Genomic DNA, 13,614 nt, shown 5'->3' with positions numbered 1-13,614 from the left:
TTGTTGATGCGGTCGCAGGAGCGGCCTCTCTGCTGAATTCCCCGCCCACAAGACACGGAACAGTGGGTCCATTCAGACCACAGGGACCATCCATCCTCCGCATAGTCACTCGCTATAGAGAGAGAGAGAAGGGAGGGAGAGGGGGAAGGGAGGAAGAGAGGGAGAGAGAGAGAAGGAGGGAGAGAAGGGAGGGAGATGAGGAAGGGAGGAAGAGAGGGAGAGATAGAGGGAGTGGAGGGAGAGAGGAGAGGGAGAGAGGGAGGGGGAGAGAGGGAGACAATGAGAGAGCTATTGGACTGCAGAGACCACAAGCAGAAACCTTTACACTGAGAAAATTGTTGCGGCTTCATACTTTATTTGGCAAATGGAATCCGAGTACATGGCAGTAAATGGAGTGCTGTTTAAATGACCTGTTTGTCTTAAAGACATTAAAGGACAACTCAGACTATTAATGGCTTTAGAATAGAATAAACCTCTGGTTCGTAATACTGTATATAGACTTCCTTGAACGTGAGGTGAACCTTTGTGCAGGTATGTTACTTATTGTATGGAGTTGGAACCACACAAATAGAACCATAGAATCAGAAGCAATCATTGTAATTCTCGGGTTGGAACTCACGTGTTCCACAGCGTGGGCAGCACTCTCCATCGGGCACGGTGGCGTTGGCACAAGGGATCAGGGGGCAGGATATCTTACGGCACACGGTGGCAGAGTTCTACAAAACGGGCGGTAGACAAAGAATCGTAAGGAATCAGGAAGTTAATGACATAACAGTAAGTTCCCCCTTTTCTGCACCTTGACCAATTTGGGTCAGTACAATGAGAAGATCAGTGGCTGGAGCAAGAGACCCCTGTGGACCAACCAGCACCTGCCCACTGGGTCAGTGTAGTAGAAATACGGCCAAACAGTCGGTGGAGGGTTGGACTGGGCACTGACAACCAAACAACAACTAAAACCTATCTGCCAAAAGCAGGACATTAGTTTGCCTTGATGGACAGAATGTTCAATCTCTCTGTCTAATGAAGCATACTAGCATCCTGGCCAGTTGATTCACAGATCAAGAGAGCCCAAGAGCCAAGGGGATTACGAGCAGAAAGGTGATACTGCTGGCAGAGCAGATTTGCCTGGAGCAGTTTTTATTGAATACAGTAGCTCTCTGTGTCTTCCTGTCTGTGGGCCACTTGTCTAAGCTGAAGCTCTGTTTCAATTATGTTGGTATTTAGAGACGAGGAGCTGCTGAGAAGGGCTGAGAGGTAATTAGAGACGAGGAGCTGCTGAGAAGGGCTGAGAGGTAATTAGAGACGAGGAGCTGCTGAGAAGAGCTGAGAGGTAATTAGAGACGAGGAGCTGATGAGAAGAGCTGAGAGGTAATTAGAGACGAGGAGCTGCTGAGAAGAGCTGAGAGGTAATTAGAGACGAGGAGCTGCTGAGAAGAGCTGAGAGGTAATTAGAGACGAGGAGCTGCTGAGAAGAGCTGAGAGGTAATTAGAGACGAGGAGCTGATGAGAAGAGCTGAGAGGTAATTAGAGACGAGGAGCTGCTGAGAAGAGCTGAGAGGTAATTAGAGACGAGGAGCTGCTGAGAAGAGATGAGAGGTAATTAGAGACGAGGAGCTGCTGAGAAGAGTTGAGGAGGTACCCTATTATCTATATGGTGCACTACTTTTGACCATGGCCTATAGGGGGCCTGTTCAGGCTGTCTGTTCACTAGAGTGGTGGGCCATGCATGGTCACTTCACTACAGCACCCACTGTTGGCTTATTGGCTTGATGCCAGCCTCCTCCTCCAACCCAATTACTGTCCAGATGACAGACAGGTCTTGAGTAGCGAGCGGGCGGTTGCTGAGTGGGGTTGAGTGTGTGTTTGAAAGTGGCTGTCTGAGAGTGCAAACGTAGGTGCACACACACACACACACACACACACACACACACACACACACACACACACACACACACACACACACACACACACACACACACACACACACACACACACACACACATAAAAACACACACACACACACACACACACATAAAAACACACACACACTACCCCACTACCCTCCCCATCCACACAAACTCTCTCGACTTCGGCCCTTACTTGACAAGTGCACTCGGTACAGTCGTCGACGGTCCACTCGGCCTTGTTCTTGTGGACGATGCCGTTGTGCAGACAGACTCCACTGTGGATCCCCACTCTGTTCATCAACAACTTGTTCTCATCCGTCTGAAGGAGACAGGAAGGAAGGAAGCATACACTCTGATATGAATACTGGATGAGAAAGGGTTTCAAATTCACACAGTTTCACTCTTCAGTTCTCAATAGCCCAAGTGGTTCGAAAAAGAGATTCAGGTGTTTGAGAATGATTGTCACCACCTCACACTGGTTTAGCATTAAGAAGCCTTCCAAATGAGAACTAGTTAGAAAAGCATATCTAATTTGATTTAATTCATGAACTAACATGCAGTTTGACAGACTAGCCAGAGTTGGTGCTGGTAGGCCAGTATGCTAAGCAAGGCCCACATGCAGTGACTGACAAACAGTTTGTTGCAGAGTATCATGCCACAGACAGACAGACAGACAGACAGACAGACAGACAGACAGACAGACAGACAGACAGACAGACAGACAGACAGACAGACAGACAGACAGACAGACAGACAGACAGACAGACAGACAGACAGACAGACAGACAGACAGACAGACAGACAGACAGACAGACAGACAGACAGACAGACAGACAGACAGACAGACAGAAAGAAAGGAGTCTGCTCCAGGATTAAGTTGTGTTTTCTCACCACTTTGCGCAGCTCATTGGACAGCTCCTTCACCACCACTCCCAGACCCTTCAGTTCCTTGAACATGCCAGCCAGGTCCTCGCAGGAGAACCCACAGATCATCTGCAGGTCTGGAGGGAGGGAAAACACCATAGAGATATATGAATTCTATGGGAAACACAGTTTCACTATCAATGTACATGAAGGCTTCCAGACTAATGTTCAACTCCCTACAGCTACAGACAACTGTTGACAGTAGAATAGAATAGAATCCTTTTACTTTCTTCTAATAGTTCTATGCTTCTATGCTGTTCTATTCTATGCTGTTCAATTCTATGCTGTTCTATTCTATGCTGTTCTATTCTATGCTGTTCTATTCTATGCTGTTCTATTCTATTCTATGCTGTTCTATTCTATTCTATGCTGTTCTATTCTATTTTATGCTGTTCTATTCTATTTTATGCTGTTCTATTCTATTTTATGCTGTTTTATTCTATTCTATGCTGTTTTATTCTTATTCTTTGCTGTTCTATTCTATTCTATGCTGTTCTATTCTATTCTATGCTGTTCTATTCTATTCTGTATATGGAACCCTTTTCTGGAGAGTTTAACATGGTTTATACAGGGTTTATACAGGGTTTATACAGGGTTTATAATAATAAGCAGCAGCAGTTGTGTTTACCTTTAGTTTTGTGGCCAGTGTAGTCCGTCCTAATGGCAGGGCTGGACCCATTGATGGTGTCGTCGATAAGGACGATCCCATCAGTCAGAACAGCTGAGGGAGGGAGGGAGATGAGGAGGGTGAGAAGGAGGGAGGGAGAGAGAGCGAAAGAGAGAGAAAGGGAGGGAGAGGGAGGGGAAAGGAGAGGGAGGGGATAGAAGGGAGAGGGGAGAGGGAGGGAGAGTGGAAAGAGAGGAAGCGAGGGGGAGGGAGACAGGGGAAAAGGAGTGAGACAGAATAGGGTGGGAGGGAGGGAGAGGGAAAAGAGAGGAAGCGAGGGGGAGGGAGACAGGGGAAAAGGAGTGAGACAGAATAGGGTGGGAGGGAGGGAGAGGGAAAAGAGAGGAAGCGAGGGGGAGGGAGACAGGGGAAAAGGAGTGAGACAGAATAGGGTGGGAGGGAGGGAGAGGGAAAAGAGAGGAAGCGAGAGGGAGGGAGACAGGGGAAAAGGAGTGAGACAGAATAGGGTGGGAGGGAGGGAGAGGGAAAAAGGGAGAAACAAAAAGAGAGACTGTTTAGAGCACTGTACACTGTAATGGCAATACCCACTAGACCACAGCAGACCACAACAGACACACTGTGCCCAGGGCTCATTGGTGATATAAGGGTGGATGATATGTAATTACACTCAGGTTATTACAGAACATTACAGCCTCATACTATCTTGAATCACAATAAAGTTAATGAGTTATTGTGCCCAGCCCAAGGAGGCATTGAAGTGCTTGTAAACGTCAGCTTTCCCATGGCAACATAAACGTGACTTTGTTAGCAACTTTCCCATGACAGTTAACTAGGCTCTTAAACAGTCATGCACATGTCTTATAGAAGGCTTGGTGGCTTTAGAATAACAACCAGTGATGCATGGATAAACACGCAAATATGCTTTCTGTTCAGGATTAGGCTACTTACAGTTTTGGCATCCCTTGTTGCGCAGAATCGCGTCCAAAGTTGTTCCAAAGACAAAGCGCACGTTTTGGAGCACCCCCTGCGAGAATCAATGGCCATTTTAGCTCTAGTATTGCAGTCACTATCACTCGACATTTACGCAACAAATATTGGACTATGGATAATTTACAAGGGTTTCCAATATAGTGTACTGTATAACTTTTATGCATGGGTCTATAGGTTTTATGCACATAATGTTTTACGAATTTAAGTGTCACACAATACTAAATTAAACACTTATTAACACCTAAAACAACTCGATAATTTATATGATCTGTATCCATTATGCGTAATGCCATGCGTCATGTGCTCTGCGCGCTCCACTTACCATGAACCGGTCCTTCACCGCTCCCTTCCCAATCCTGAGGCGCGCTGTGGCGGGAGTTTCCTGAGTGAGGATGCTCTGGATGGGAGCGTCCAGTTCCGCCGTGTTCACCTCCTCACAGCCAACATACAGCTGCGCCCGGTCCTCCTGCACGAACAGCGTAATATTCTTCCAGTGGCCCGTCGCCAAGTCCACATCTTCTATCGAGACCACCTGTTGCTTATTAACGGTGGAGAAAACCACATCCAGGGTGTTCGCTTTTCCATTCGAGACTATCTCGAACACGGCTCCGGACCCGTCCCGCTTCTCCACGGTCAAGAGGGAGCCCCTGGTCCGCTTAAACTGCTTGAAGTTAAGCAGGAGGAGGAAGCCCCTCTCGGCATGGATGGAATCGATGAGGTCCCTGAAGGAGCTCTCGGGGAGCTCGGGGATCAGGTCCGGGTTGAGGATCTTGTAGGCGGGACTGTATGGGTCGTCGCCCTTCACTAGGGTCACTCCGTGGTTCTTCTTGGAGACTTGGACCAGCTCGAACAGGTCGTACACGCTATTGTCGTCTCGGTTCTCTGTGGGAGGGTCGTGGGAATGAGTGGGAGCAATTAGTCTTTATCTGCATGTCTTTGGAATTGATTAGTTTTGTTGTGCGGAATGAACTCTAAAGTTATCTCAATGTTATCTATCTCAATGTTATCTATCTCAATGTTAATCCATGTACAATGCAAATCAATAAATTAAGGGGATATTAATATATATATATTTAAAGTTTTAAGTTCAAGGAGTTTTAAATTGAAGCGTTGGAAACTCCGTTAATTCTAGACAAACATACAGTATCATGTAAGCATCTCACCTGCAACTCGTACGCTCTCGCAGGTCAAAAGCATCAACAGCAGAAATATTCCTGTCAACTTCATGGTGAAACTCTGGTTTTTCTCTATGAAAAATAGCAAATAATGTCAACCGCTTTTCACAAAAGTTAATATTTACACATAACATTTAAATATAATAATAAACAATAATCCAAACGCATATTATTATTTACTATAATAAGACAATATTTGAAAAATATTCGTTGAAAGAAAATGGAAATATTGTTAACCCACCTGTTGAATGAAAACAGCAGAGAAAAACAGTCAAATCCAAATAAAAATGGAAATCCAATAATAATCCACAAGATAAAAACAATTTCTTGTTAATTTTTAATGGAAAGGAGTCCGATATAAGATGCAGAAAGTACGTTTCTTGTGTTGCTTTAATTGAACGGCAAATCTTCTCTCTGGTATCTGTCTAAGAACCTAACTGTAAAGCCAGGGGACAAAGTACTATTTAAATAGTTTCATGACATTCCTAAGAACGCGTCTCGCCCAATCAGATGGTGGAATGAAAAAGGGATGAGTTTATGGTCTTACCTCACAGCAAGCCGAGCCGCTGGAGCGCACTGAGTCCCATACAGAAGCGCACACGGGGAGAGGGGAGATAGAAAAAAACGCGCCACATTCCAGAGGCCAAATTCCATGACCGGATCCATACCTTTATTAGAACATCATTTCCGGTTATTGGTTTACTAACCAGTCTGAAATGTTCTCGTAAATTTAAAAAAAATAATAATAATCTTCTCTATTTTTATACCTTTTTTTGCTCATGTTTGATTAAGTTTATGCTTAATTCTTACACTTGCTTATCAATAGTGGTCTCACCAAAATAGGTAACTGATTATCAGTTTTATTTTCTTATGGGGAAAGTTGGATTAATATGGAAATGCGAATCAATTCCTATAGCGAAAATATGGTCTTATTTATTTACCAGACTGCGCTTCAGGAATTTGTGAGAGGATGCTCAGTCAGTCAATTGGAGAGAAAAAAATGTGTTCCCTGCTGCTATTCCAAGTTTGTCCGCTAGAAGCCGTTGTGAGTTCACTAGAGAGGCGCCGAGGCCTGTGCTGCAATGATATGAATGAGAGAACGCCTGGATTTGCGATTCAAGCCACACACACAGATGCGCTGTACTATTACCGTTTGAATATGAATTGAATGCCCGTATATGAGGTTATTTTAAGATGGCGCCACCTTTTTACCAATTCATATATTACAATCATATTCCATGTGACCAGTGTTGGGGAGTAGCGAACTACATGTAGTTCAAGTAGTAATTAAACAACATTTTACAGTAGCTTGGTGGTAGTTGAACTAAATTCAAATCTAGGTAGTGTTATCAGTATTTAATGACTTCTCTGCCATGTAGGGGTGTAGCTAACTACTGGAACTACACACTACTTTTTATGCAAAAAATAAAATACGATTTATTACTTTTTCGGCATTAGACAGGCCTAATTCTCCCTTGAAATATAGTTTTTGTGTTTAATAGGCTAAATTATACATTAATTTAACATATGAGCCCAAAGTGATGTGTTTTCTAACAATTTGTGATCATTGGCATTTCAGATGTACATATGATCACTTATAACTACTTATTCAAAGTAGCTTTAGTTTAGTAAACTATATTTTCCTTGAGGGTAGCTTTGGTGTATCTTCATTTCTTCCAGTGTAAAGTAATTGGTAGCTTGGTAAACAATTTGTTTCAGAGTAGCTTCCCCAAAACTGCATGTGACCTACGGCCTAAATGCATTTGTGGATGTTCTGGACATAGTAATGTATAGGATCTCTGTGGTTCTGGACATAGTAATGTATAGGATCTCTGTGGTTCTGGACATAGTAATGTATAGGATCTCTGTGGTTCTGGACATAGTAATGTATAGGATCTCTGTGGTTCTGGACATAGTAATGTATAGGATCCCTGTGGTTCTGGACATAGTAATGTATAGGATCTCTGTGGTTCTGGACATAGTAATGTATAGGATCTCTGTGGTTCTGGACATAGCAATGTATAGGATCCCTGTGGTTCTGGACATAGTAATGTATAGGATCTCTGTGGTTCTGGACATAGTAATGTATAGGATCCCTGTGGTTCTGGACATAGTAATGTATAGGATCTCTGTGGTTCTGGACATAGTAATGTATAGGATCTCTGTGGTTCTGGACATAGTAATGTATAGGATCCCTGTGGTTCTGGACATAGTAATGTATAGGATCTCTGTGGTTCTGGACATAGTAATGTATAGGATCTCTGTGGTTCTGGACATAGTAATGTATAGGATCTCTGTGGTTCTGGACATAGTAATGTATAGGATCTCTGTGGTTCTGGACATAGTAATGTATAGGATCTCTGTGGTTCTGGACATAGTAATGTAAAGGATCCATGTGGTTCTGGACATAGTAATGTATAGGATCTCTGTGGTTCTGGACATAGTAATGTATAGGATCTCTGTGGTTCTGGACATAGTAATACATAGGATCTCTGTGGTTCTGGACATAGTAATGTATAGGATCTCTGTGGTTCTGGACATAGTAATATATAGGATCTCTGTGGTTCTGGACATAGTAATGTATAGGATCTCTGTGGTTCTGGACATAGTAATATATAGGATCTCTGTGGTTCTGGACATAGTAATGTATAGGATCTCTGTGGTTCTGGACATAGTAATGTATAGAATCTCTGTGGTTCTGGACATAGTAATGTATAGGATCTCTGTGGTTCTGGACATAGTAATGTATAGGATCTCTGTGGTTCTGGACATAGTAATGTATAGGATCCCTGTGGTTCTGGGTCCATCTTTTTATACGGCAAATAATGAGACAACTATACTGCCCTACAAAGGCAAAAAGCAATAACTACGAATTTGGTAAAAAAAAAATCTTTGATCTGTTGTAATGGCCAGGTACAATATCTGATTAATGTGGGATTTAGTTTCCTGACACAAGAACAAGCCAGTTGATCAGAATATATAATGGAGTTTCAGAAATTGCAGTCTGTCTTGATAGAAAAATACTTTGTAGTCAAGTTTTGCTGTAAAAAAAATGACGTAGTTACTTTGTTATGCCTTTGTAGGGCAGTATAGTTTTGTTGCAGCAGACATTGGTGAGTACTCTCTAGTCAATGCAGTTCATGCCATTAAACTCCTAAACATTCTCTGAAAGTATAGACCGCTGGATCAGCAATAAGGACATGATGGATATGTCTGGGTATTGATGCAGTTATGAATTATCATTCACTATGACACTTCTGGTTCAGATAGATCATGTGGATGGTAGGAAGGTCTGGTTCAGATAGATGATGTGGATGGTAGGAAGGTCTGGTTCAGATAGATGATGTGGTCAGTAGGAAGGTCTGGTTCAGATAGATCATGTGGTCAGTAGGAAGGTCTGGTTCAGATAGATCATGTGGATGGTAGGAAGGTCTGGTTCAGATAGATCATGTGGATGGTAGGAAGGTCTGGTTCAGATAGATCATGTGGACGTAGGAAGGTCTGGTTCAGATAGATCATGTGGTCAGTAGGAAGGTCTGGTTCAGATAGATCATGTGGTCAGTAGGAAGGTCTGGTTCAGATAGATCATGTGGATGGTAGGAAGGTCTGGTTCAGATAGATGATGTGGATGGTAGGAAGGTCTGGTTCAGATAGATCATGTGGATGGTAGGAAGGTCTGGTTCAGATAGATGATGTGGATGGTAGGAAGGTCTGGTTCAGATAGATCATGTGGTCAGTAGGAAGGTCTGGTTCAGATAGATCATGTGGTCAGTAGGAAGGTCTGGTTCAGATAGATGATGTGGATGGTAGGAAGGTCTGGTTCAGATAGATCATGTGGATGGTAGGAAGGTCTGGTTCAGATAGATCATGTGGATGGTAGGAAGGTCTGGTTCAGATAGATCATGTGGTCGGTAGGAAGGTCTGGTTCAGATAGATCATGTGGATGGTAGGAAGGTCTGGTTCAGATAGATCATGTGGACGGTAGGAAGGTCTGGTTCAGATAGATGATGTGGATGGTAGGAAGGTCTGGTTCAGATAGATCATGTGGATGGTAGGAAGGTCTGGTTCAGATAGATCATGTGGTCAGTAGGAAGGTCTGGTTCAGATAGATCATGTGGTCAGTAGGAAGGTCTGGTTCAGATAGATCATGTGGATGGTAGGAAGGTCTGGTTCAGATAGATGATGTGGTCGGTAGGAAGGTCTGGTTCAGATAGATGATGTGGTCGGTAGGAAGGTCTGGTTCAGATAGATCATGTGGATGGTAGGAAGGTCTGGTTCAGATAGATCATGTGGATGGTAGGAAGGTCTGGTTCAGATAGATCATGTGGTCAGTAGGAAGGTCTGGTTCAGATAGATCATGTGGACGGTAGGAAGGTCTGGTTCAGATAGATCATGTGGATGGTAGGAAGGTCTGGTTCAGATAGATCATGTGGATGGTAGGAAGGTCTGGTTGAGATAGATCATGTGGATGGTAGGAAGGTCTGGTTCAGATAGATCATGTGGTCAGTAGGAAGGTCTGGTTCAGATAGATCATGTGGATGGTAGGAAGGTCTGGTTCAGATAGATCATGTGGTCAGTAGGAAGGTCTGGTTCAGATAGATCATGTGGTCAGTAGGAAGGTCTGGTTCAGATAGATCATGTGGATGGTAGGAAGGTCTGGTTCAGATAGATCATGTGGATGGTAGGAAGGTCTGGTTCAGATAGATCATGTGGTCAGTAGGAAGGTCTGGTTCAGATAGATCATGTGGATGGTAGGAAGGTCTGGTTCAGATAGATCATGTGGTCAGTAGGAAGGTCTGGTTCAGATAGATCATGTGGTCAGTAGGAAGGTCTGGTTCAGATAGATCATGTGGATGGTAGGAAGGTCTGGTTCAGATAGATCATGTGGTCAGTAGGAAGGTCTGGTTCAGATAGATCATGTGGATGGTAGGAAGGTCTGGTTCAGATAGATGATGTGGATGGTAGGAAGGTCTGGTTCAGATAGATCATGTGGATGGTAGGAAGGTCTGGTTCAGATAGATCATGTGGTCAGTAGGAAGGTCTGGTTCAGATAGATCATGTGGATGGTAGGAAGGTCTGGTTCAGATAGATCATGTGGTCAGTAGGAAGGTCTGGTTCAGATAGATCATGTGGATGGTAGGAAGGTCTGGTTCAGATAGATCATGTGGTCAGTAGGAAGGTCTGGTTCAGATAGATCATGTGGTCAGTAGGAAGGTCTGGTTCAGATAGATCATGTGGATGGTAGGAAGGTCTGGTTCAGATAGATCATGTGGATGGTAGGAAGGTCTGGTTCAGATAGATCATGTGGACGTAGGAAGGTCTGGTTCAGATAGATCATGTGGATGGTAGGAAGGTCTGGTTCAGATAGATCATGTGGATGGTAGGAAGGTCTGGTTCAGATAGATCATGTGGACGGTAGGAAGGTCTGGTTCAGATAGATCATGTGGATGGTAGGAAGGTCTGGTTCAGATAGATCATGTGGATGGTAGGAAGGTCTGGTTCAGATAGATCATGTGGACGTAGGAAGGTCTGGTTCAGATAGATCATGTGGATGGTAGGAAGGTCTGGTTCAGATAGATCATGTGGATGGTAGGAAGGTCTGGTTCAGATAGATGATGTGGTCGGTAGGAAGGTCTGGTTCAGATAGATCATGTGGATGGTAGGAAGGTCTGGTTCAGATAGATCATGTGGATGGTAGGAAGGTCTGGTTCAGATAGATCATGTGGACGGTAGGAAGGTCTGGTTCAGATAGATCATGTGGACGGTAGGAAGGTCTGGTTCAGACAGATCATGTGGACGGTACGAAGGTGCTATAGTATAACAATTTGATGGTAGGAGGATCTCTGTCTAGCATCAAGTTCAGCAGACATCATCCCCCTGGGAGTTTCACCGTCACAGCAAGATGATACAGCAAGGTAACACAGCAAGGTGATACAACAAGGGGATACAGCAAGACAGTACAGCAAGGTGATACAACAAGGGGATACAGCAAGACAGTACAGCAAGGTGATACAGCAAGGGGATACAGCAAGACAATACAGCAAGGTGATACAGCAAGGCGATACAGCAACGGGATACAGCAAGACAATACAGCAAGACAATACAGCAAGGTGATACAGCAAGGGGATACAGCAAGGCAACACAGCAAGGTGATACAGCAAGGGGATACAGCAAGGCGATACAACAAGGGGATACAACAAGACAATACAGCAAGGTGATACATGAAGGGGATACAGCAAGGGGATACAGCAATGGGATACAGCAAGACCATACAGCAAGGCGATACAGCAAGGTGATACAGGAAGGGGATACAGCAAGGCGATAGAGCAAGGCGATACAGCAATGGGATACAGCAAGACCATACAGCAAGGTGATACAGCAAGGGGATAAGCAAGGCGATACAGCAAGGCGATACAGCAAGGGGATAAGCAAGGCGATACAGCAAGGCGATACAGCAAGGGGATACAGCAAGGCGATACAGCAAGGGGATACAGCAAGGCGATAGAGCAAGGCGATACAGCAAGGTAATGCAGCAAGGGAACACAGCAAGACCATACAGCAAGACTATACAGCAAGACTATACAGCAAGGGGATACAGCAAGGCGATACAGCAAGGGGATGCTGCTGGTGTGTGTGTGTGTGTGTGTGTGGGTGTGTGTGTGTGTGGGTGTGTGTGTGTGTGTGTGTGTGTGTATGTGTGTGTGTGTGTGTGTGTGTGTGTGTGTATGTGTGTGTGTGTGTGTGTGTGTGTGTGTGTGTGTGTGTGTGTGTGTGTGTGTGTGTGTGTGTGTGTGTGTGTGTGTGTGGCATCCTCACTAGCTCTCCTTCACCAGACTTCTCCCTAAAGTCTTGGCTAAAGTCATGTTTTGATCCAGCGTCCAACGTCCAGCTCAGCTATCAAAAATACCAGCAGGAGAATGTGGCTTTTATTTTGGTTTCTTAATATAACTGGTATAAAAGATTCCCATAGTCATCTGGAGATCTGGAGTTAGTGGTGAAATGGTGATGACTATCCCAGCAGTGTGTCTGTTCTGCTGGACCTGGACTTCTTCTTCTGTCCCTACTGCCACTCTCTCTTCCTCTCTTCTCTTTGCCAACATCAAATAATATCCCCTTGTATATCCAGAAATAAATTATTAAACAGAGAGACAGAGTGCTAGGTAACAATTTCTCCTACAGACAGTGTTTTGACTAACTGGGAATGAGGAGGGGGGGGGGGGGGGGTATGGACAGAGAGGGGAAGAGAGAAAGCTAGATAAAGAGTGGGACAGAGCGAGAGATGGGACGTTAGCTGTTAGCTGTCTGTCAGGCAGTAGCTGCTACCTGGGACGATAAAGGGTTATTCAATTGTCCCCATAGGAGAAGCCTATGAAAACAACTATTTTTGGTTCCAAGTGGAACCCTTTTGTTAATAGAAGGTGTCGTGGAAAATTGTCTTAAGAATAACACTTCTTACAAGAACTTGTAAATTCAATATAGACTTTAATACAGAGTAACAAAGCCGAGCCGGTCCGCGGACAACAACTCCCTTCCTTAGGCCCCGGCTCTGCTTTTATGCACATACAATACATAGGTCCATCCTTTATGTAAATGAAGTAAAACCCCTTATGCGTTCTGCCACCATTTTCTTTCAACCCAATGGATAACGCCCATATCTGCTTTTAGCTCTAACATAGTAGTGGTTGGACTCTCCTCATATGGATATGAAAATAATGCCTGCATTGCATGCTTACGCTTGGCATATATTTAGTCATGGCCATACATTCAGCTTGCCTGGCCTTTGCGTGGTTCCTACTTGGGGATGTATGGCCATCTGTTATCGCCACTCAGGGCCTGCTGCCAGTCTCCTCTTTCACTAGCTAATGTATTTCTATCTTTCTTCCCTCAGCAAGTCTACCTTTCTCCCACAAAGGTTGAAGGTTCTCGTTGGAATCCTTTCACCATTAAAATGTTTGAAGTAGAACCTTTTTCACCACCAAAGGGTTCTACC

The 13,614-nt window shown here is 44.2% G+C and overlaps 1 protein-coding gene across 2 annotated transcripts in view; it reads right to left on the bottom strand.

The window, feature by feature from the left end:
• The window catches only part of LOC106608163 (thrombospondin-1), a 25,705-nt gene extending 19,629 nt beyond the window's left edge, over positions 1 to 6,076 (bottom strand). For both annotated transcript variants that reach the window (XM_082977055.1, XM_014205935.3), the window contains exons 1-9: positions 5,866 to 6,076; positions 5,613 to 5,696; positions 4,772 to 5,331; positions 4,408 to 4,483; positions 3,460 to 3,552; positions 2,799 to 2,908; positions 2,101 to 2,226; positions 620 to 716; positions 1 to 112 (exon numbers count right to left, since the gene is read on the bottom strand). The exon at positions 1 to 112 is cut by the window's left edge and continues 62 nt beyond it. In XM_082977055.1, the coding sequence (XP_082833181.1) occupies positions 1 to 112; positions 620 to 716; positions 2,101 to 2,226; positions 2,799 to 2,908; positions 3,460 to 3,552; positions 4,408 to 4,483; positions 4,772 to 5,331; positions 5,613 to 5,676 (1,238 nt within the window). In that variant the 5' untranslated portion in view covers positions 5,677 to 5,696; positions 5,866 to 6,076. The remainder of the gene's footprint in view (positions 113 to 619; positions 717 to 2,100; positions 2,227 to 2,798; positions 2,909 to 3,459; positions 3,553 to 4,407; positions 4,484 to 4,771; positions 5,332 to 5,612; positions 5,697 to 5,865) is intronic.
• Between the last annotated feature and the right edge of the window lie 7,538 nt (positions 6,077 to 13,614).

The sequence above is a fragment of the Salmo salar genome, chromosome 06, assembly GCF_965601325.2.
Source record: "Salmo salar chromosome 06, fSalSal1, whole genome shotgun sequence".
Taxonomy (NCBI): Eukaryota; Metazoa; Chordata; class Actinopteri; order Salmoniformes; family Salmonidae; genus Salmo; species Salmo salar.
This window is presented reverse-complemented; position numbering and strand designations above follow the sequence as displayed.